Source organism: Bos grunniens, chromosome 11, assembly GCF_055505025.1.
Source record: "Bos grunniens cultivar Pamir isolate PY7600 chromosome 11, Bosgru_T2T1.0, whole genome shotgun sequence".
Lineage (NCBI taxonomy): Eukaryota > Metazoa > Chordata > Mammalia > Artiodactyla > Bovidae > Bos > Bos grunniens.
The window spans coordinates 101430385-101453334 of NC_141175.1; the positions used below are offsets into that span (position 1 = coordinate 101430385).

At 44.9% G+C, this 22950-nt stretch overlaps 1 protein-coding gene and 1 long non-coding RNA gene across 10 annotated transcripts in view; both read left to right on the forward strand.

Annotated features, from left to right (window-relative positions):
* Window positions 1–22950, forward strand: part of TBC1D8 (TBC1 domain family member 8) — a 141079-nt gene that overhangs the window by 43756 nt on the left and 74373 nt on the right. For 4 of the 9 annotated variants that reach the window (XM_086327923.1, XM_086327928.1, XM_086327927.1 and 1 more), the window contains exon 2: window positions 6120–6230. The exons of 2 other annotated variants lie outside the window; for them this stretch is intronic. In XM_086327923.1, coding sequence (XP_086184049.1) covers window positions 6120–6230 — 111 coding nt within the window. Of the gene's footprint in view, window positions 1–4620; window positions 4757–6119; window positions 6276–22950 lie in introns of those variants that run through there. 3 more of the 9 variants (XM_086327922.1, XM_086327929.1, XM_086327926.1) reach the window with 2 other exon arrangements.
* On the forward strand, window positions 10123–11187 carry LOC147363696 (uncharacterized). Its single transcript, XR_015137373.1, has 2 exons — window positions 10123–10263; window positions 11012–11187. It is a non-coding gene; the product is annotated as an uncharacterized LOC147363696 (long non-coding RNA).

The window sequence follows — 22950 nt, forward strand, 5'->3', positions numbered from 1 at the left end:
GTGTTTTTCTGAATGTTTGGTTTATTTAGGTGTATAGGTGTACATGTTTTTGTCTTGGGTGCACTTGAAATTTGCAGACATATTACCACTTTTAAAAAATAACGTTGAAGGATTTCTTTGCCATGCTAATTTCTTCTGGTTCACCTCTGTAAACAACAGAAATTGAAGGATGATTTTCTCTTCCTGAGTTCGTGTCTCACTTTGGTTTTCCTCTCTCGCTGCCCTTCCTCCTGGCTTTGCTTCTTCTCTGTGGTCTTGGCCTCTTGTCTCCTATTTCGCTTTTGTGCTTTGGTGGGCTCCACCCCCGAGTGCTCTGGCTTATTCCCCTTCCCCGCTCATCGCTCCTGCTGCTCTTGGAGGTTCTTGCAGGAGTGTTTGCATTTGCACAGACAGAGGGGTCACCCCTGTACTTGTCTGCAGGTGGACACTGACTGGGTTGGCTCCCCTTTTCTTTTTTAAAAATTAAAAAGCAATTTTTAATTGGATAATTGCTTTACAATATTGTGTTGGTTTCTGCCATACATCAAGATGAATCAGCCGTGGTGGTTTAGTCACTAAGTCATGTCCAGCTCTTGCAACCCTGTGTACTGTATATAGCCCGCCAGGCTCCTCTGTCCATGGAATTCTCCAGGCAAGAATACTGAAGTGGGTTGCCATTTCCTTTTCTAGGTATACATATGTCCCCTCCCTTTTGAACCTCCCTCCCACCTCCCACCTCTCTATGTCCTTTTCTTTTTAATAAACTTTATTTTTAGACGAGTTTTAGGTTTAGAGAAAAATTGAGAAGATAGTAGATGGAGTTCTTATACACCCCCCGTGCCATGTCTGCTGTTATTGACATGTCAGTATGGTGTGTTTAGTTGCAGTTAACCAACTGATACTGATTAGTTACTGTGATCTGCAGAATAATGACTGGAACCTGCCATCAGGTCACATGGCAAAAGAGGGATTAAGAGCACGGGTAGGATTGAGGTTGCTCATCAGTGGACCTCAGACTAGAGAGATTGTCCAGGTAGGCGCAGTGTTATCACAAGGGCTCTTAAAGCCAGAAGCAGGACTCTGAAAAGAGACCCAGGGAGATGGCAGTGTGGGGAACTTGTCCCGGTGTTTCTGGCTTTGAATATAGAGGCGGGGCCATGAGCCAAGTAAAGTGAGTGGCTTCTGAAAGCTGGACAAGGCAGGCAAATGAATTCTCAGCTAGAGCCCCTAGAAAGAAGACACCTATTGACACCTTGATTTCTGCTCAGATCAGCATTAGACCTCTGAGGTACAGAACTGTAAGAGAGGAGATCATGTTTAAAGTCTTTACTGAGTTTGTTACAGTATTGCTTCTGTTTTCTGTTTTGGTTTTTTGGCCCTGAGACATGTGGGATCCTAGCTCCCGACCAGGGATCAAACCCATACCCCCTGCATTGGAAGGCGAAGTCTTAGCCACTGGACTGCCAGGGAAGTTCCAATAAGTTTTTTTGTTTTAAGCTATTATGTGGTAACTTGGCGCAGAAGCAGTAGAAAACGAACATGATGATTTTTACCGAAGTCCGTCTTTTCTTTAGTTTTCTCTGGTCTTTTTTCTGCCCGCGGATACATTTACTTGTCACTTGGGTTGTAACAGCTTCTCACACTTCTGCTTGTTTTGCTCTTGACAGTTTTGAGGAGTATATTGGTCAGACATTCTGTAGAATGTTCCTTAATTGGAATTTGTCTGAAGTTTTTCTCATGACTAGAATGGGGTTAAGTTAAGGGTGTTTGGGAGGAGAAATGGGGTAAAATGCTGTTCTTATTGCATCCTGTCAGAGGGTTATGACCCACACTGACCTTTATCACCTGGCCAAGGTATTGCTTGCCAAGTTTCTCCCACTGAATAGTTACTGCCTCCACTTCCTGTCCCGTGGGACTTTTTCTTTCTTTCTTTTTTTGAGCACTTGCTTACTTTTCAGCCACTACAAGGTGCTCCAGGATCATCTTATGTATTTCCTGCTGCAGATCTAGAATCAGCCATTTTCCCAAAGTGTCCCAGTTCCTTTTACTGGAGGTTGGTAGAAACCAAGACCTGGGTGCTGGGTGTGCTCCTGGCGTCTGGGTCCTTTCTGCTAACAGAGCAAGGAGATCTAATGTACTACCTCTGTGTATACACACATCACTGTTTCTGTATGTAGCCATTTGTATCTGTGGTAAACTAAACGTCATTCATACCAGTGTGTTTGACTCTAAGTACTGTCTTTTTACTTTACTTGGGCTGCGGTGGGTCTTCATCGCTGCACGTGGGCTTTCTCTAGTGGAGAGCAGGAGCTCCTCTCTTCGTTGAAGCGCGTGGGCTTCTCACTTGTGGCGGCGTCTCTCGTTTTGGAGCTCAGTCTCTCAGCGCACGGGCTTAGCTGCCTCGTGCAGATGGGATCTTCCCAGACCAAGGATCAAACCCGTGGCCCCTGCATTGGCAGGTGGATTCTTAACCGCTGGACCACCAAGGAAGTCTTAATTACTGCATTTCTTGCCTCTTTGCCTTGCTTACCTGTAAACTCCCACTCCAGTTAGGAACCTGGCTGTCACCTTCCATCATCCTCTTTTTTTTGATTGTTGGTTTCTAGGATTCCAGAAATGTATCAGAATTGTTAGCAGTGGACTCTCTGGAGTACAGTACTTAAGCACGTTTCTTTGACCTTTCTTCCTAAAGACTCTGTTCATTTCCACAGTTGCTTAAGTCAAACCCTTTTCCTGTATACCCTTCACTCTCATTTCATACATTTGTAATACAATTAGATTTTTTTTTTTTGGTCATATTCTACATTCACTTAGGAACCCCTGGACCTTCCTAAATGAATTTTTTTCAAAATTTGCAAACATGAAAGTTCACTCTTTATGCTGGAAACATCTGTGGATTTTGACAAAGGCACAGTGTCATGTATATACAATTAGAGTATCATGCAGAATGGTTTCACCCTAAGAGTCCCCCACATTTGACTCATTCAGCCCCTTCTTGGTAATCACTGGTTTTTCTACCCTTGCTATATTTCCCTTTTTTTTTCCCTAGAATAATTAGAATCGTGCAGAATATAGCCTTTTTAGGAGGGCTTCGTTCACTTAGCAATATGGATTTAAGGTCTCTCTTTCTTTTCAAGGCTTGGTAATTTGCTTCTTTTCATCACTGAAAAATACTCCATTGAATTATGTACCACAGTTTGATTATCCGTTCACCTGTTGAAGGACATCTTGGTCGTTTCCAGTTTGGGTCAATTATGCATACAACTTCTGTAAGTATTTGTGTGCAGGTTTTTGTGTGGGCGTGAGTTTTCAAAAACAGTTGGATGAATACTTAAGAGTGTGATTGCCCTGTGGGGTAAGACTATGTTTAACTCGTCAAGAACAACCAGAGTGTCTTCCAAAGTGACTACCCTAAGCATTCCCATCAGCAATGAATAAGTTCCTGTTGCTGGCATCCTTGTCAGCAATTGGTGTGTGATACATTTTGAGTTAATTTTTGAAAGGTATAAAATCTGTGTCTTAGGTTTGTATTCGTTCATATAGATGTCCAGTTGTTCCAGAACCATTTGTTGAAAAGACTATCCTTCATTGAATTACTTTTGCTCCTTTGTCACAAATCAGTTAATTGTACTTGTAGGATACATTTGTGAGGTCTGATTCTGTTCCACTGACCTGTGTATTTTATTGCCCATACCACTCTGTCTTGATTACTATTGCTTGGTACAGTAGTTAAGATTGAAATTATATAGCACGAGTCCTCCAACTTTGTTCTTCTTCAGTAGTAGTAGTAATAGGTCTTTGTCTTTTCAAGTAGACTTTCTAATCAATTTATCAATATCTACAAAATGGCTTGCCAAAATTTTCGTTGTGTCGCCTTGAATCTATAGATCAGGTTGGGATGACTTGACATCTTAACACTACGGAATCTTTCAACCCAAGAACATGGATTATGTTTCCTTTTGTTTAGATCTTCTTTGAATCCTTTCATCAGAGTTTTGTAGTTTTTTGCACATAGATCCTACGCGTATTTAGATTTCTGCCTGATAAGAACATCTTTTGCTATTGTCAATGGTATTTATATTCTTGACAAATTCCAGTTGTTCATTGCTGGTATTTGGGAAAGCACTGGTCATTTACCCCTCTGTCTGACAGCCTTTCTGTTTGCTTATGAGTTCCTTAAGTTTTTTGTTTTTGGTTATTGATTCTTTGGGATTTTTCTGTAAAATCAAGCATGTCATCTGAGAACAAAGGCAGTTTTGTTTCTTCCTTCCTATTGATTCATCAATTTCTTTAATAGATATAGATCTATTCAAATGATTTGGCTCTCTTTGTGTGAGTTTTGATAATTTGTGTCTTTCAAGGAATGGGTACATCTCATGTAAATTATCAAATTTGTGAGTATAGAATTGTTCATACATTCCTTTATCATCCTTTTAATATCTCAGGGAACATTTCTAATATTGGTAATTTGTATCTTCTCTCCTTTTTCCTTCCTTAGCCTAGCTAGAGGCTTGTCACTTTTATTGATCTTTTCAAAGAATCAGATTTTGGTTTTATTGATTTTTTTTGCTATTGTTTTTCTGTTTTGAATTATGTTTGGTTTTTTGGCTCAATTTTTATTATTTTCTTCTGCTTTCTTTAGGGTTATGTTGCTCTTCTTTCTATGGTTTCCTAAAGGAGAATCTTGGAGTATTCTAGTGTTAGAGCTGAACCCAGAAGTCCCCTCATCACTTTTTAACTGCTGCTCCTCACACCTTCTTCCAAGTGAAGGGGCCAGGTTGGTTGTGTTGGCATAAAACTTGCTGCCCATTGCAAAGTTCCTGAGCCTTGGGTCTTTCCAAACAGAAAGACTTCTTCTGTGTGGTATAGATATACAGGGGAATAGTACTCAGTCATAAAAAAGAATGCAATGATGCCATTTTCAGTAACATGGATGGACCTAGAGATTATCATACTGAGTAAATCAGAGAAAGACAGATATTATAGCACTTGTATGTAGAAGCTAAACTACTACATGAGCGAGCATGCCTGTGAAACAGACTCACAGACGGAGAGCAGACTTGTGGTTGCCGAGGGGGAGGGTGGACTGGGGAGGGGTGGACTGGGAGTTCGAGGCTGGCAGAAGCCAGCTGTTACATATAGGATGGATAAACAACAAGGTCCTACTGTATATGGTTAATCTGGACTGTTTACAATAGCCAAGACATGAAAGCAACCTAAGTGTCCATCAATAGTTGAATGGATAAAGGAGACGTGGTGCATATATACAATGGAGTATTCCTCAGTCACCAAAAAAATGAAATAATGTCATTTGCAGCATCATGGATGACCTAGAGATTACCATAGTGAATGAAGTAAGTCAGAAAGAGAAAGAAATATCATATGGTGGCACTTATACATGGAATCTAAAATGGGATACAAATGAACGTATCTTCAAAACAATCTTGCAGACATAGAGAGCAGACTTGTGGTTGCCGAGGGGAGGGCAGGGCGTGGATTAGGAGTTTGGCGCTGGCAGATGGAAACTATGTGTAGAATGGATAGGGCAGGAATAGAGACGTGAGGTAGAGTGGATACAGTGAGGGAAAGAGAGGGCAGGACCAATTGAGAGAGTAGCCTTGACATACAATATACATTACCATATGTAATAGATAGCTAGTGGGAAGTTGCTCTAAAACACAGGAATCTCAGCCTGTGCTCTCTGACAACCTAGAGGAGTGGGAAGGGGGCTGGGTTGGAGGGAGGGAGGCTCATGAGGTTGGGGACATATGTATACTTATGGGTGATTCATGTTGTTGTACAGCAGAAACCAACACAACATTGTAAAGCAGTTATTCTCCATTTAAAAATAAATAAATTTAAAAAATGGACAAAATCTTGCTGAATAGCACAGGGAACTGTATTCAGTATCTTGTGATAAACCATAATGGAAAAGAATATGACAAAGAAAAGTGTATATATGTAGACCTGAATCACTTTGCTGTACAGAATAAATCAACACATTATAAACCACCTATACTTCAATGAAATTTAACGAAAAAAGAGGCTGCTGGCGCTCGGAGTTACCGCCCCGCCTTCCCAGTGGGCTGCCGGCTGTCGTGCCTGTGCTCACGCGTGCGTTGTCCTCTTGTCTCTTGAAGGTCGCCTGGTGGGTGCCCTGGACGCGGTGCTGGATTCCAACGCCCGGGTTGCTCCGTTCCGAATTCTGCTCCAGGTGCCCGGCTCCCAGGCGTATTCTCCCATAGCATGTGGTGAGTTACTGAGCGGATCGGACGTTTACTGGGCCGTGGCCACGGGTGAGTTTCATCCCAGGTGGAGCGTTCCCCACCTTGAGGTCTGAGCATGGGTGTCTGCATGGTGGTGATGCTTGAAGGTAACTCGCCGAACCTCATCCGCTGCTGTGAGCTCTCTGTTCCTTCTCTCAACCATCAGAAGCACGTGGTGGTTCTAAAGGCTGGACAGCCGGGTTGGACAGACGGTCCAGGTGGTGTGTGGTTCCCGGAGGAACCCAGCCGTTTTCTTTTCCGTCTTGTGTCTGACGTAACCCTCGCCCCAGGTGCGAGTGCACTCCGTGACGGTGCCGGGGAAGTGCCCTGGGCTGGGTCTGCCTCAGGCCCGTCTTTGTCCTTGTTCCACTGTGCACTGAATCCCTGGACAGCAGGGCTCTGCAGAAGTTTAGAAATCACCTTCCCATCCTCTCCGAGTTTCAGCTCCTCCCACACGCACCGTTCGGGGCTCTGCTGGGACACTCCCTCTGGAAATCATGGCATCGTGAGAAGCCCGTTCTGTTAAAAAACAAACCTGAGATGTGTCTTTTTATTTATTTATTTTTCAAACACCACAGAAACTTTATTCACACAATCCAGTGAGATTTCTGAACCTGTGCCATTGAAGCACGACAAGCCCTTTTCTCTCAGGCTTGTTGCTGACATGTAGATTAGCACAAACGCAAGTTGAACTTACACACTGTGGACAGATAACTCCTAGTCCCTATTTTAGTATTACCATCACGGGGACGCTCAAAGGGCAGTTGGTGAGATGTGTCTTTTTAATTACGCAAGTAATCTTCACACTTCAGAAATTGGAAAATGGGTAAGAAAGAAGGAGAAAGAAGTCATCTGTAACCTCTTATCCAGGGTAATCACTCTCTGTCTACATGTGTTTCTATGCAGAGGTTTTCAGTTGTGTGTTTTTTTTTCTCTTAAAGTGAAAGTGTTAGTCACTTGGTCATGTCCTCCTCTTTGCAACACCATGGACTGTAGCCCTCCAGACTCCTCTGTCGATGGGATTCTTCAGGCATACTGAAGTGGGTTGCCATCCCCTTCTCCAGGGGATTTTCCTGACCGAGGGATTGAGCCCTGATCTCCCACACTGCAGGCAGATTCTTGACCATGTGAGCCACCAGGGAAGCCCACATTTTAGTAACTACTGTCAAATTTCAGTATCACCTTACATTCTCTAATGACATCGGATTACTTTTTTTCCTGAAAAAAATACAGGAAAGGATAAAGAAGAAAATTGTTGTCTTATACCCACCATTTATTACTAATGACTGTTAACATCTTGGAACTTTTTTCCCCAGCTTGTTTTGTTTGTTTTGGACAAATCAGTCTGTATTTGCATAAAGTGATAAAATGATTCATGCTCAATATAATCAATTAGCTCTGGAAAGTACAAAGAAAAAATATATTTTCTTCCCCCTCCACCTCCCCCCGCTCCACCAACATCCTAGCCAACCAACCTCCAGTGACACTGGTTGACAACATTTTTTCCTTCCTTTCTTTTGTCTTTTTGTATTTATTGGCCATGCTGAGCTTGGTGCCCCCATCAAGCTCCGAGTCCTAACCACTGGACCACCAGGGAATTCCCAGCACCAGTTTCTAATGCAGCTACACAAGTCTGGGGAGACTTGGGAAGAACGGTAGATGGTGCAGCTTGTCCGCAGTGCCACTTGACAATAAAAATATTGTTTTTAGTGGATTTCAATAAAAGGAAAGATGCTGAAGTGAAATGAAAATACTATTAAACTTCAAAGAAATATCCCTCGAACCCTGAGTGCTGGCTTTCTAAAAGGTTCGTTGAAGGTCAAGGGGATAGATGTTCGAATGTGTGACGAGGTCAGAATTGTAGCTTTTGCAGACAGTGTTTCTACTTGGACAGAGTTCATTGACTGACCTCCTGAAGGACAAGGACGCTATCAGCTTTCTCATCCATCCCCTGCTGCCCCAGGCTCTCATTGTAAAAAGTTATACTATTAATTGTACGCCGTGATTCTCATTCTGTTCGGTAACTGTGTTCCTCAACATTATTTGGCTCAGTTCTCTATGTAAATTGATTCAGGGCTTCCATCAGGTATGGTTTTCCCAACATAGCGTCTTTTATTTTGGCTACTTTCTTAGTTGGCTGTATTCCTGTTTTCTTTGCCTAACGATGTCTCACATGGTTGCAGCGCCCTGGTTGGGTATGATGGGTTCTGACCAGTCTCTGGGGCTTGGTGGCCATCACTTTGGGGTCTTGCAGTATTTCAGTGGCGAGGGGAGAAACCTCAGGCTGGTCAAATGCACCCAACCTCCCATCCCGCGTTCCCTACCTCCCACCTACGCATTGTGGGTGATGCGCTTTTCATGGGTATAACTGCTTTTTTTTAATCTCTGTGGTTTGGCGACATTAGTCACTTTAGTAACTCCCTTATAATCTGTTACTCCCCGGACCACTTTGTGTTACATTTTTCTGAAACTCCACGTGCTCTTCCAGGACTTAAGATTGCTTTCTTTAATCCTGTCAGAAAACTTTCTTAATATCATTCTGTGTATGTGTTACATTTTATATTCTGTTGATTGGATTTCCCACTTCAAGGACACTTTCTGTTGGACAGGTCTGTTTTTCATTTCTGCTTTTCCTTTTTTTGATGAAAAGAGATCTTTGATAAAAGAATTGACCGTACAGGAGCACTCCCCTTTCACAGTATTCCTTTTTACTTCTTACGTGCGTTTTTCATCATGCTGTTAGATTTCTTGGTTACAGCACTAAAGGGCAGAAAAAGGAATGAATATAAGGCAATGTTTCTTTTAGGTGCAGTAAGCTTGGGCTTCCCCTGACTCAGTGGTAAAGAACCTGCCTTCCAATGCAGGAGACGCTGGAGACCCACAGGAGACGTGGGTTTGATCCATGAGTTGGGAAGACACTCTGGAGGAGAGCATGGCAACCCACTCCAGTATTCTTGTCTGAAATGTCCTGTGGACAGAGAAGCCTGGCGGCTGCGGTCCACAGGGTCGCAGAGCGGGACTGAGCGACTGAGCACACACAGTAGTAGTGTGTTAGGAATGCTGTGCTTTTCTCGATCTGTCCTTTTCAGCTGCACTCTGCATGCTGGGTGTATAGTCCTTTCCTCTAAGGGAATTCTGTTTTCAGCAGTGTTTCCCAGACTCTGCTGCCATTAACTGACCTACTAATTTTGTTGATGTGTGGTTTTAAAAAAAAAATAATTTAAGTGAGCAATTTGGCCATGTGGGGTCTTAGCTGTGGCCCTCGGGATCTTCACTGCATCACGCACGATCTTCCGTTGTGGTATCGCAGCACGCAGGCTCAGTAGTTGCCGGAGGCAGGATCTTAGTTCTCCGACCAGGGGTCAGACCTGCACCCCCTGCTTTGCAAGGTGGATTCATAACCCCTGGACTACCAGGGAAGTCCCCGTGTAGTCAGTGGTCTTGATCCTCAGTTCGTTTTCTTAGGTCTCCAGTCTCCCACTGTATCTGTAATCTCTCCATCTCATTTTTGAGCTCTTGTTTCATTGAACACACGTTTCTGTTACATCATCTTGGGGCGTGAAGGCTTCGTGGGCATCTCCTCCTCCTCCTCTTCCTCCAGGACACTGAGCACCTCATTCATCTCTCTCCATCCCCTTGTGGTCGGCAGTTTTGCTTGGTTGCTGTGCTGTTTGTCCCCTTTCTTGCTCACGCTTGGAAATGGTTCTCCTACACTGTGTAAGCATTAATACAGTGACTGTGGCATTTTGATGTGTATTTTGGGGACAGAGCAGGGCGGGGGGCTGGTGTGCTGCTGGCCAGGATGAGGGGTGGGAGGGGCAAGACCCTGTCCTCTTCTCCCGAGTCTCCCTGATTCCTCTCCTCTGCCCCAGGCAGGGGAGGTGGTCTTGCCCTAGGATTTGGACTTCTGATGAGAACGTTTGGAGTTTTGTCTCCTGCTAGATGGACCTTTCGAAGAAGGCAATGGCACCCCACTCCAGTACTCTTGCCTGGAAAATCCCATGGACGGAGGACCCTGGTAGGCTGAAGTCCATGGGGTCGCTAGGAGTCGGAGACGACTGAGCGACTTCACTTTTACTTTTCACTTTCATGCACTGGAGAAGGAAATGGCAACCCACTCCAGTGTTCTTGCCTGGAGAATCCCAGGGACGGGGGAGCCTGCTGCGCTGCCGTCTCTGGGGTCGCACAGAGTCGGACATGACTGAAGCGACTTAGCAGCAGCAGCAGCAGATGGACCTCTGGGGAGTCACCAGTGGGGGGACTTAGTGCACAAGCCTGCTTGGGTCCTGAGACCACATGGCCCTGCAGGTCCACAGGAGCCAGTCTGGGCTCCACGGTGACGCAGTGTCATGCTTGATGGTGACACAGTGCTCAGCCTTTGCCTGTAGCTAGATTTACTCATCCAGACCTTTACTAGACACTTAATTGGCTCTGATTTTTATCTATTTTATAAACCTAAACGAGCATCCAGACACTTAAATATTTCAGGCCATCCCTGAAGTCCTCTCATCTGAAACGTTTGATGCTTGTCTTGTACCAGACCTGTGCTGGGTGCCGGGATTCCTGGGTGAGGGTGTGAGAGGTGGTTTCCTCTCCCTGACCTTCTTGGGTCATGGGGAGTCAGAGAGCTGACCTGGAAATGGCAGGTACAGGTGGAAAAGGGCAAGGAAAGCACGAGAGGCCAGGCCCCCGGGGGAACCCACGTACAAGCACACCTCGTTTTATTGCGCTTTACTGTGCTCTGTAAACGTTGCATTTTTTACCAGTTAACGAGGCTGATCACATGGTTTCATTGTGGTGCTGGAGAAGACGCTTCAGAGTCCCTTGGCCAGCAAGGAGATCGAACCAGTCAATCCAAAAGGAGATCAACCCTGAATATTCATTGGAAGGACTGGTGCTGAAGCTGAAACTCCAATATTTTGGTCACTTGATGAGAAGAGCTGACTCATTGGAAAAGACCCTGATGCTGGGAAAGATTGAGGGCAGGAGGAGAAGGGGATGACAGAGAGCGAGATGGTTGGATGGCGTCACTGACTCAATGGACATATGTGCTAAATCGCTTCAGTCGTGTCTGACTCTTTGTAACACTGTGGACTGTAGCCCGCCAGGCTTCCCTGTCCATGGGATCCTCCAGGCAAGAATATTGGAGTGAGTTGCCATTTCCTCCTCCAGGGGATCTTCCCAAACCAGGGATGGAACCCACGTCTCTTATGTCTCCTGCGTCGGTAGGCATGCTCTTCACCCCTAGTGCCACCTGGGAAGCCCTGAGTTTGAGCAAAGTCTGGGAGGTGAGTGAAGAACAGGGAATCCTGGCGTGCTGCAGTCCATAGGGTTGCAAAGAGTTGGACACAACTGAGCGATTGAACAACGACCGTTGTGAAGGACAAATCAGTCCGTGCCATTTTCCAACAGCGTTTGTTCACTTTGTGTCTCTGTGTTACCTTTCGGTAACTCTGTCAGTATTTCAGACTTTTCCTTATTGTATTTTGTTACAGTGATCCGTCATCAGTGATCTTTGATGTGACTGTGATAGATTGCTGACTTGCTGAAGACTTGGATGATGGTTAGCTTTTTCGTAGCAATAAAGTATTTTTTAAACTAAGCCATGTACATTGTTTATTTAGATATAATGCTATTGCACACTTAATAGACTACAGTGTAGTAGAAACATAACTTTTATAGGTACCATAAAATAAAAAAAATTCATGAGCCTCCCTTTATTGTGATGTTTGCTTTACTGCAGTGGTCTGAACCCGGCCCACAGTATCTCTGGGGTGTGCCTGTAGTAAGGAATTATTGCATTCAATGGATAACGTTTATAAGGCCGTTTATATGTGTATTCCCAAATTACCTGCTATAAAGATTGCAGCAGTTAACACTGGCTGCCTACCCCCTAGCAGTGTGGTTGTCCTGAGCACATTTAATTCCTGGAACATTCTTTCTCTTGAACCAAGATCTGCTTCCTTGAACTATAAAAAGAATAAAACAATGCCCTTTGCAGCAACATGGATGGGCCTAGAGATTATCATACTAAGTGAAGTCAGAGAAAGTCAAATATCGTATGATATCACTTATATGTTGTTGCTCTTGTTCAGTCGCTAAGCTGTGTCCAACTCTTTGCAACACCACGCACTATAGCCAGCCTGGCTCCCCTGTCCTTCAGTATCTCCCAGACTTTGCTCAGATTCATGTTCATTGAGTCAATGATGCTATCTCACCATCTCATCCCTTGCCACCCCCTTCTCTTTTTGCCTTCAATCTTTCCCAGCATCAGGGTCTTTTCCAATGAGTTGAGTTTTCACGTCAGGTGGCCAAAGTATTAGAGTTTCAGCATCAGTCCCTCCAGTGAATATTCAGGGTCGATTTCCTTTAGGATTGACTGGTTTGATCTCCTTGCTGGTCAAGGGACTTTCAAGAGTCTTCCTCAACACCACAACTGAAAGCATCAGTGTGAAATCTGAAAAAGTGGTACAAATGAGCTTGTTTATAAAACAGAAATAGATTCACAGACAAACTTAGGATTACCAAAGGGGAAGGGGGGTAGATGAATTAGGAGTTTGGCATATTAACATATGCACACTACTATATATAAAATAAGCAACAAGGACCTCGACTTAATACTCTGTGCAACCTATATGGGAAAAGAATCTGAAAAAGAATGAATACAAGCCTATATGTATAACTGACTCAGTTTGCTATACACTAGAAACTAACACAACATTTTAAGTCAACTATTTGTTGTTCAGTTGCTAAGTCATGTCCAGCTGTTTGCGACCCCATGGCCTGCAGCACACCAGACTCCCCTGTCTTCCACTATCTCCTGGGGTTAGGTGGAATTCACGTCTGTTGCGTCAGTGATGCCATCCAACCATCTCACCTCTGTCGTCCCCTTCTTCTCCTGCCCTCAGTCTTTACCAGCATCAGTCTTTTCCAATGAGTCAGCTCTTTGCAGCAGATGGCCTAAGTATTGGAGCTTCAGCGTCAGCATCAATCAACTATACTCCAGTTAAAAAACGATTTTAGAAAGGTCTGCTTCCTTTGGTTTCCACTTGACTGGGGGCTCGCCTTGGGCCTGACCTATGGCGAGTTAGAGAGGCGCCACCTTCGTCTGTCCTCTTGCCCACTGAAGGTCTGAGTAGGCAATTGTTCATTCGGGTGCCCTTTGCTCGGGTAAGGGAGGGGGCACTGGGGTGGAGATTTATCTCCGGCCTGTGGTATTGATTTAGGTACTCAGGTCTCTTTCCGGGAGCCCCTTGGGCATCTTGTGCTGTGATATTGATTCACCATGTTTAATATTTTATTGTGTCTTGAGCCCTGAGAAAGGCTCCGTGCCCAGGGTCTCTTGTCTCAGATGAAGCACAAACAAGAGCTGTAGGAAGGGCCTGGGCGGCACAGGGACGTGGTCAGAACAGGAAGTGTGGCCCGAGGGGGTGATTTATGTCTTCACTTGTCTCTGGCTGCTCCCAGGGCAGTGCAGGGGGTGGGGGGTGATTCTTGAGGATAAGAGTCTCTCTCTCTCTTTTTTTTTTTTAAAACAGAGGTGGAAGAGCTGGGTAGGTGATTTTGTGGGTGAACATGATTATCACTTGGCAGCAGAGATCTGTGGATGGTGTGGGAAGAGAGAGAAGTTCCTATTATTATTACTTTGTTAACTTGCATGGATTGACGAATCCCAAGGCATTGGTGGTGTTGTTTTGGATCCCAAGGCTCTATAATCACTACTGGTTTCAGCAGACAGAAGAGAAGGTACATTGTGAGGGCAGTTATGAGTTCTTTCGAGGGTGCTGGCAGAGATGTGTGCCCTGTCATTTGGATCAGAACTCAGATGTCCCCCTCCTGCCCAGAGAGGCCTCCCCAGGACCCCCTGCCAACCGCCTCCTCAGTTCTGGCTCCCTTGTCCCTGTAGCACTTGGCTCTACTAATGTTTCCCTTTTATTTAAGTGCTTGGTCCCTAATGAAAATAGTTTTCTCAGAGTGGTGCTCACTGCTGACCCTCAGTGCCCAGAGCAGAGTCTGGCGTGTGGGTGAATGATGGGTCAGGTACATAAGAGAAAGTCAAGGGCTCAGGAGTCAAGACCACTGTTCATAAGGAGGGGAAGGGAGGTGGTGCATGTCACCACTGATAAAGTGTCTCGGGTCCTTTCTGAGAAGCCAAGGCCAGGGATGGTCCAGGGCTGTGCGGGGCCTGAGTCTGAGCTCTGTGGCCAGCCACCAGGACCACTGCACAGTAGATCTTGGAGCAAAGGGTCTTGCTTCCTGTCTTTAAAAAGATTTTTTTTTATTGTGGTTAAATATAAAATTGATTAGCTTCAACATTGTGTTTTTTTTTTACATTATGGTTTATCACAGGATATGAAATACAGTTCCCTGGGCTATACATAGTAGGACCTTGTAGTTTATCCATCCTATATATAATAGTTTGCATTAACTCTTAGTTTGTATTAAGAGTTGTACCAAACTCTTAGTACAATAATCTGTAGATTCATCCATGTTGCCGCAAATGACATTATTTCATTCTCTCTTTTTGTGTGGCTGAATAGTATTCCATTGTGTATATATATATATATCACATCTTCTTTATCATTCATGTGTTGATGGACACTTCATTTGCCTCTGTATCTTGGCTACTGTGAATAGTCCAGCTTAGCCATTTTTTAAAAAAAATGCTTATTTGGCTGTACTGGGTCTTAGCTGTGGCATGGGAGATCTAGTTCCCTGCTGCTACTGCTAAGTCACTTCAGTCGTGTCCGACTCTGTGCGACCCCATAGATGGCAGCCCACCAGGCTCCCCCATCCCTGGGATTCTCCAGGCAAGGACACTGGAGTGGGTTGCCATTTCCTTCTCCAATGCATGAAAGTGAAAAGTGAAAGTGAAGTCACTCAGTCGCGTCCGACCCTCAGTGACCGCATGGACTGCAGCCCACCAGGCTCCCCTGTCCATGGGATTTTCCAGGCAAGAGTACTGGAGTGGGGTGCCGTTGCCTTCTCCGAGTTCGCTGACCAGGGATCAAACCTGGGACCGCTGCACTGGGAGCGTGGAGTCTTAGCCCCTGGACCACCAGGGGGGTCCCAGTGTAACCGTTTTTAAGTGTACATTTCAGAGCATTAAGCACACTCTTAGTGCTGTGCTGCCATTGCCACTGTGCATCTCGAGGATTTACAGATGGAAACTCTGTGCCCATTAAGCACTAACTCCCCATTCCTTCATCCCCCTGGCCCCAGAAACAACCATTCTGCTTCCTGTCTCCAGGACTTTGATGACCTTAGGAGCTTCATGTAAGTGGACTCATGCAGTATGTGTCCTCTGTGTCTGGCTGACTTCACGGGCATAATGTCCTCGAGGTTCATCCATGTCAGAACCTGGAGACAAATTAGGAAATCATCTGCAAATGACTTAAAAGTGCAAAATGGAAAAAAAGTTCATTGATGTCATGGCGTGTGTCGGAGTTTCCTTCCTTTTGAGGTTGAATACTGTGTGTCTGCTTTCTGTTTGAAATCAGATACACAGCGATCGGCGCGTGACTTGAAACCAAGCGCGTGGTGTGAAGAACCAGGAGAGGTGACTGCCAGGAGCCAGGTCCTAGGCAGAGGCTGGAGGGGAGGGGAACTGCAGGCAGAGGAGACTGGGGAGCAGGGTCCAGCCTGCAGGTAGGGGTTAGCCTCTGAGTTGATGCCTGGGCTGTGAAGAGCTTTTCAGGGCCCTGGAGGAACAGGGCAGTGTTGTTATTTCTCTGTGTCCAGTAGTCTGAGCCATGCTTTGTCCTGTGATGGGTCCAGGCCACGCCAGGCTGTGAGGTACCGATGTATTATTCCATGTCCCTGTGGGTAGGGGCTTCTCAGAGCTATGGCTGCGTTACCCACACACATATTTTATTTTTGACTGTGGCCCTACACATAGAGTTAGTGGTTTTTGCCTGTTTTTAGGAAACGGAAGATATCCAGGAAAGACTCCGGGTGATGTGCCTGAACTATTGCAGGAGTTGAATGGATGGGGCAATAATTTGACTCTTTTTGATGTCAGTTCATTGAGATCGGGGGTGGGCTGTCTCTTCTGGTGACTGACAGAGGACTTGCTGTGCTTAGAGGCACCCAGGATGCTGTCCTGCCAGGAGCACTCAGGAGAAGCTCATCAAACCTTTGTACACGTGGTCTGTTTTTCTCTTTTTTAATTGAGATATAGTCACTTTATAGTCAGAGAAGGCAATGGCACCCCACTCTAGTACTCTTGCCTGGAAAATCCCATGGGCGGAGGGGTCTGGTGGGCTGCAGTCCATGGGGTCGAAAAGAGTCGGACACCACTGAGCGACTTTACTTTCACTTTTCACTTTCACGCATTGGAGAAGGAAATGGCAACACACTCCAGTGTTCTTGCCTGGAGAATCCCGGGGATGGGGAAGCCTGGTGGGCTGCCGTCTATGGGGTCGCACAGAGTCGGACACGACTGAAGCGACTTAGCAGCAGCATAGTCACTTTACAATGCTGTGTTATTTTCTGCTGTAGCAGGAAGTGAATCAGCCGTATGTTTCCATAGATCCCGTCCCTCTTGGACCCCCGTCCACCCCATCCCACCTGTCCTGGTCACCACAGAGCTCTGAGCTGAGTTCCCTGAGCTGCACAGCTGCCTCCCGTCAGTTATCTGTTTTACACGTGGTGCTGTATGTGCATCAGTCCTAAACTCCCAGTTCATCCCACCGCTGTGCCCACACACTCGTGCTCTACATCTACATCTCTGTTCCTGCCCTACACATAGCTCCATCGGCACTGTTTTTCTAGATTCCACATATATGCAGTAATATATATCTGTTTTTCTCTGACTTGCTTCACTCTGTATAACAGACTCTAGGTCCATCCACGACTCTACAAACGACCCAATTTCATTCCTTTCTATGGCGGAGTAATATTCCAGTGTATATATGTACCACATCTTCTTTATCTAGTCATCAGTCGATGGAATTTCAGGTGGCCTCTTATAATGCTTGTGTCCTTGTGGTCTGCCTGTGGTCCGCAGAGTGCCTGGCTAGTGTTGTGACTGTTTATGATGGCGTCGGGCAATGTTTTCGTGTTCTGTGTTCCCAGCAAGGTCTGGAAATGAAGGAGAGCAGGAAAACAGAAGAAACAGAGCCAAGCGGTAGCAGCTGAGAGAGGGGATGCTGTGACAGCCCCGCCCACCGTCGGAGTGTAGATTTCCCAGCAGATGGGGGTTGGGGGGATGGGGTCCCATCCAGGTAGGCAGCGGCACCCCTGCATCACAGGAGCAGATGTGTGTGTGTAGTTTGAGGAAAACTTGGTTAATATTTTGGGTTTGGAAAATTTAAAAACAAGCTGATTTTTGAAATTTTAGGGATCATGAATGGAAGCTGTATAGCATAGAGGCATATACACTACCATATATAAAATAGATAGCCAGTGGAAATTTGCTGTGTGACTCAGGGAACTCAAACTGGGGTTCTGTAACAATCTAGAGGGGTGGGAAAGGGAGGGAGGTTCAAGAGGGAGGGGACCTGTGTACACCGATGGTTGATTCATGTCGATGTATGGCAGAAATCAAACTAGTATTGTAAAACAATCATCCTTCAATTAAAAATAAATTTTAAAACACGGAAGCTGTGACATTTTTTGTTAACAAATGGTGGGATGTGTTTTATAAGAAGTGAGAATGGCAAGTGTGATGCTTTCCGGTTTAAACAAAATCCCTTTCCCGAATGTTCCTCATCTGGGCCAGAATAATTAATTATTGGCCCTGGGGAGGGAAAATGCAGCATACAGGCTCCTCGTGACTTGCTGGGGCCATGCCTCATGTCAGGGGGACACCACACCCTCTGCCCCACCCCCACCCCGCCCAATGGCCCCGGTGCAGGCTCTTAACGGAATGCTCTGTCTGTGTTCTTTCTGCCGTGTCGACGCTTATCTCTGCCCTTGACCATGGCTGGCGTTTTAGTTTCTTGTCTTCTGCATCACTGTTTGCTTTGTCTTTGGAGAGAGAGTTTTATTACAGGAGGAAATGTTCCAGGGCGGATCAGATTCGTGTCTGGTTGACCTTTGTGCCCGGGCAGCCGAGGAAGTGCCTCCAGCCAGGTCGTTTTTCAAGAACAGAACTTGCTGTGCACTTCAAGGCAAGCCTGGGAGACAGCCCTGCAGGAGGGAGGCTTCAGAACTGGGTTTTGGGTGCACCTCCTAAGGTCACGCAGGATGAGTGGTCACGCTTGGTTTTGGTTGCCTGCGATTTCTGAGAACAGCACTGGCTGGCCTTTTCCACATGGATTTACACTTGGAAGTGACCGATGGGGGCCCTGGCTGACATTTTTCTTCTGTTGGGAAGCGTCCATCACTCGGCTTTTACAATTTCCAATGAAATAATTTTGTTTATTTTCAAATAATGAAACTCCCCGAAGATGTTCTCCCATTAGGGATGTGTTTATTGTTACTTAAAAAAAGCCGGCAAGTGCTGAGTCTGACTTTCCGACTTAGTGAATTTGGATGTCAGAAGTCATTTTTGTAAAATGCTTTTAAACTGGGGAGGTTGTTGGAGATCTCACGGTTTTCTGAGTTTTCTCTTTTGGGTTAGCTCCTTTTCTGAAATGTATAGAAAGAGTAGATCACTGTTGTACGGTAAGAACTAACATAGTGTTGTAGTCAGTTATGCTTCAAAAACAAACTCATGGAAAAAGAGATCAGATTCGTGGTTACCAGAAGTGGCGGGTGTGGGGGAAGGGGGTCTTGAAAGAAGGTGGTCAAAAGGTACCAACTTCTGGTTATAAGAAATAAATACTAGGGATGTAATGTACAACATGATATGTATCATTATGTATAATGATAATATATGAAATATATAAAAAATATATAGATGAAAGTTTTAAAGATAGTAAATCTTAAGAATTCTCATTACAAGGAAAACTTTTTGTGTTTCTTTTATTTTGTATCTATATGAGATGAAGGAGCACTAAACTTGTGATAATCATTTCATGATGTATGTAACCAGATGTAACACAGATAATTTTGCTGTGCATCTTAAATTTATACAGTGCTTTATGTCAATTATATCTCAGTAAAACTGGGAGAAAAAAATAGCCTCTTTTCTCCCTCTTGTAATAATCCTTTTGCACAAAGTTTATTCTTACTTTAAAATTCTGATTTTTTTAATTTAACATACTTCAGAATAAATATTGCCTAAACAAAAAAACATAAAGTTTTTAAGCTGGAAATCAAACTTTTCTCTAGGATTTTTACACGTTGCCTAACTTCTGTACAGAGAGTAGGGAGGTTGGGATTGACATATATACACTATCAATTCTATATATAAAATAGACAAAGAGGGCTTCCCCGGTGGCTCAGACGGTAAAGAGTCTGTTTGCAGTGCAGGAGACCTGGGTTTGATCCCTGGGTTGGGAAGATCCCCTGGAGGAGGAAATGGCTACCCACTGCAGTATTCTTGCCTGGAGAATTCCATGAACAGAGGAGCCTGGCGAGCTACAGTCTATGGGGTCGAAAGAGTCGGACACGGCTGAGCGAGTAACACACACACACACACACACACACACAGTGAGAACCCACTGTATGGCACAGGTAACTCTACTCAGTGCTCTCTGGTGACCTAAATGAGAAGGAAATCCAAAAAAGAGGGGATCTACGTATGTGTATGGCTGATTCACTTTGCTGTACAGAGTAGAACACAACATTGTAAAGCAGCTGTACTCCAAAAAACAAAAAAGAAACCATCTGGAGGGGATCTTAGCAAGCATTCAGTTCCGTCTATTCCATTTCAGTGAGTGAGTAGAGACGGACTGAAGCAGCTCAGTTTCCAAGTATGGTGACTTTGGTAAATGAGTTTTATTCACTGACTCCTAGATGGTCAATGGAGACAGTAGAGTGAGAGAGCAGAAGCCTCCTCATGCACATGGAGTCCAGAGTGCTCCTTCCCTGTGGGACTTAGGGGTCTGTCGGGTATGTCCTCGTCCTTAGGTCACGCTGACTTCACAACAGAAGCTGTCACTGTCCCCGAGGGCTCACTTCTCTGACATCTGCTAGAACCTTGCATGTCTGAGTGGTCTGGGGCTGGGGAGTGATCTGCAACGTGTATACCTGTGGCGGATTCATTTTGATATTTGGCAAAACTAATATAATTATGGAAAGTTTAAAAATAAAATTAAAAAAATATATACGAAGGAAATTCAGAGACTATAATTTTCTGCCCCATTTTCTTATCCTGCTTTCACTTCTGATTTTACAAAATATATGCACAGGTGGAGGTTAATTATCCAGACTTAGGCCTTTTGGCGGAGAAGGCAATGGCACCTCACTCCAGTACTCTTGCCTGGAAAATCCTATGGACGGAGGAGCCTGGTAGGCTGCAGTCCATGGGGTCGCTAAGAGTCGGATATGACTGAGCAACTTCACTTTCACTTTTCACTTTCATGCATTGGAGAAGGAAATGGCCACCCACTCCAGTGTTCTTGCCTGGAGAATCCCAGGGACGGGGGAGCCTGGTGGGCTGAAGCGACTTAGCAGCAGCAGTAGCAGCAGCATGCCTTTTGGAGAAAATTGAAGTATAGTTGATGTACAGTGATTCATGTGTACAGCAAAATAATTCAGTTAGTTTTGTTGTTCAGTTGCTAAGTTGTGTCCGATTCCTTGCGACCCTGTGGACTGCAGCATGCCAGGCTTCCCTGTCCTTCACTCTCTCCTGGAGTTTGCTCAAACTTGTGTCCATTGAGTGAATGATGCCATCCAACAATCTTATCCACTGTTGCCCCCTTCTTTTCCTGCCCTCAGTCTTTCCCAGAATCAGGGATTAATTCAGTATTAATTCAGTTAATACAGGTATATATTATTTTTCAGATTCTTTTCCATTATAGGTTATTACAGGATATTGAATATAACTCCCTGTGCTATAAAGTAGGTCCTTATTGTTTATTTTTTATATTGTAGTGTGTATCTATTAATCCCAGATTCCTAGTTTATCCCTCCTTTCTCCTTTCACCAACTGTAAGTTTGTTTTCTATGTGAGTCTGTCTCTGTTTTGTAAATAAGTTAATTTCTGTCATTTTTTCCCCTAGATTCCCCATATAAGTGATGGCATATTTATCTTTCTCTCTTGACTTACTTCACGTAGTATGATAACCTCTAGGTCCATTGATGTTTCTGCAGATGGCATTAGTTCATTCTTTTTTATGGCTTAGTAATATTCCACTGTGTATATGTGCCACATGAACAGTTAGGTTGCTTCCATGTCTTGGCTATTGCGAATAGCGCTGCTGTGAACACTAGATGCATGTATCGTTTTGAATTCGAGTTTTTGTCTGTTCTGGATAGGTGCCTGGGAGTGGGATTGTTGGGTCATGTGGTAGCCCTGTTTCTAGGTTTTTGAGGCACCTCTGCACTGTTTTCCATGGTAGCTGAACCAGTTTACATTCCCATCAGCTGTGTAGGAGGCTTCCCTTTTCTCTGCATCTTCTCCAGTTCAGTTCAGTTCAGTCGCTCAGTCGTGTCCGACTCTTTGTGACCCCATGGACTGCAGCACGCCAGGCCTCCCTGTCCATCACCAACTCCCGGAGTTCACCCAAACTCATGTCTGTTGAGTCGATGATGCTATCCAACCATCTCATCCTCTGTCGTCCCCTTCTCCTCCTGCCCTCAATCTTTCCCAGCATCAGGGTCTTTTCAAATGAGTCAGCTCTTCGCTTGAGGTGGCCAAAGTATTGGAGTTTCAGCTTCAGCATCAGTCCTTCCAATGAATATTCAGGACTGATCTCCTTTAGAATGGACTGGTTGGATCTCCTTGCAGTCCAAGGGACTCTCAAGAGTCTTCTCCAACACCACAGATGAAAAGCGTCAATTCTTCAGCACTCAGCTTTCTTTATAGTCTATCTTCTCCAGCATTTATTATTTGTAGACTTTTGAACGATGGCCGTTCTGACGGGCATGCTGTGGTGCCTCATTGTCGTTTGATTTGCGTTTCTCTTACAATTGGTGATGTTGGTCTTTTTTTCCTGTATCTGTTGGTTATCTGTATGTCTTCTTTGGAGAAATGTCTTCTTAGGTATTCTGTCATGCTTTTCTGTTAAAATGTTTTTAAATCTTTACTCTAAAGGTTTTCAAACATGCCCCAAAGTAGTTATGTTTATAATGGTGTACTGACACCCTCCGGGCCCTTTATGCAGGTTTGTTATGATCGAGGTTTGCCCACCTTGCTTTCTCTCTTACTCTCTGAATCTTTTTTTCCCCTGCTGATGTATTTTAAGGCAAATCCTGAAATAATATTCCACCCCTATATATTTTAGTGAACATCTCTGAATCTGGGGCCATTCCTTGTCACTGCAGTAGCATCGATAAACTGATAGAGGAGACTGAGCTCCTTGCTGTCAGCTACACTCCTTACAGACATGGGCTTCTGGCTGCTCCCAGATCCCCCCGTGGATCTGGTTGTTCTCGTGTGTTCAACCAGAAACACGCTGCTCATTTGATTGTTGTGTCTCATATCTTTTTAAAGAAGCATTTGTTTTGTTCTTTGGCTGCGTCAGGTCCTAGGCGCATGCACGCAGGCTTCTTGCTCCTGCTCAGGCCCCAAAGCGTGTGGGCTCAGGAGTGCAGCACGCACGATTAGTTGCCCAGTTGCCTGTGGAATCTTAATTAGGGCTCGAACCTGCATCCCCTGCATTGCAAGGCAGATTCTTAACCACTGGACCACCAGGGAAGTCCCTCTTCTATC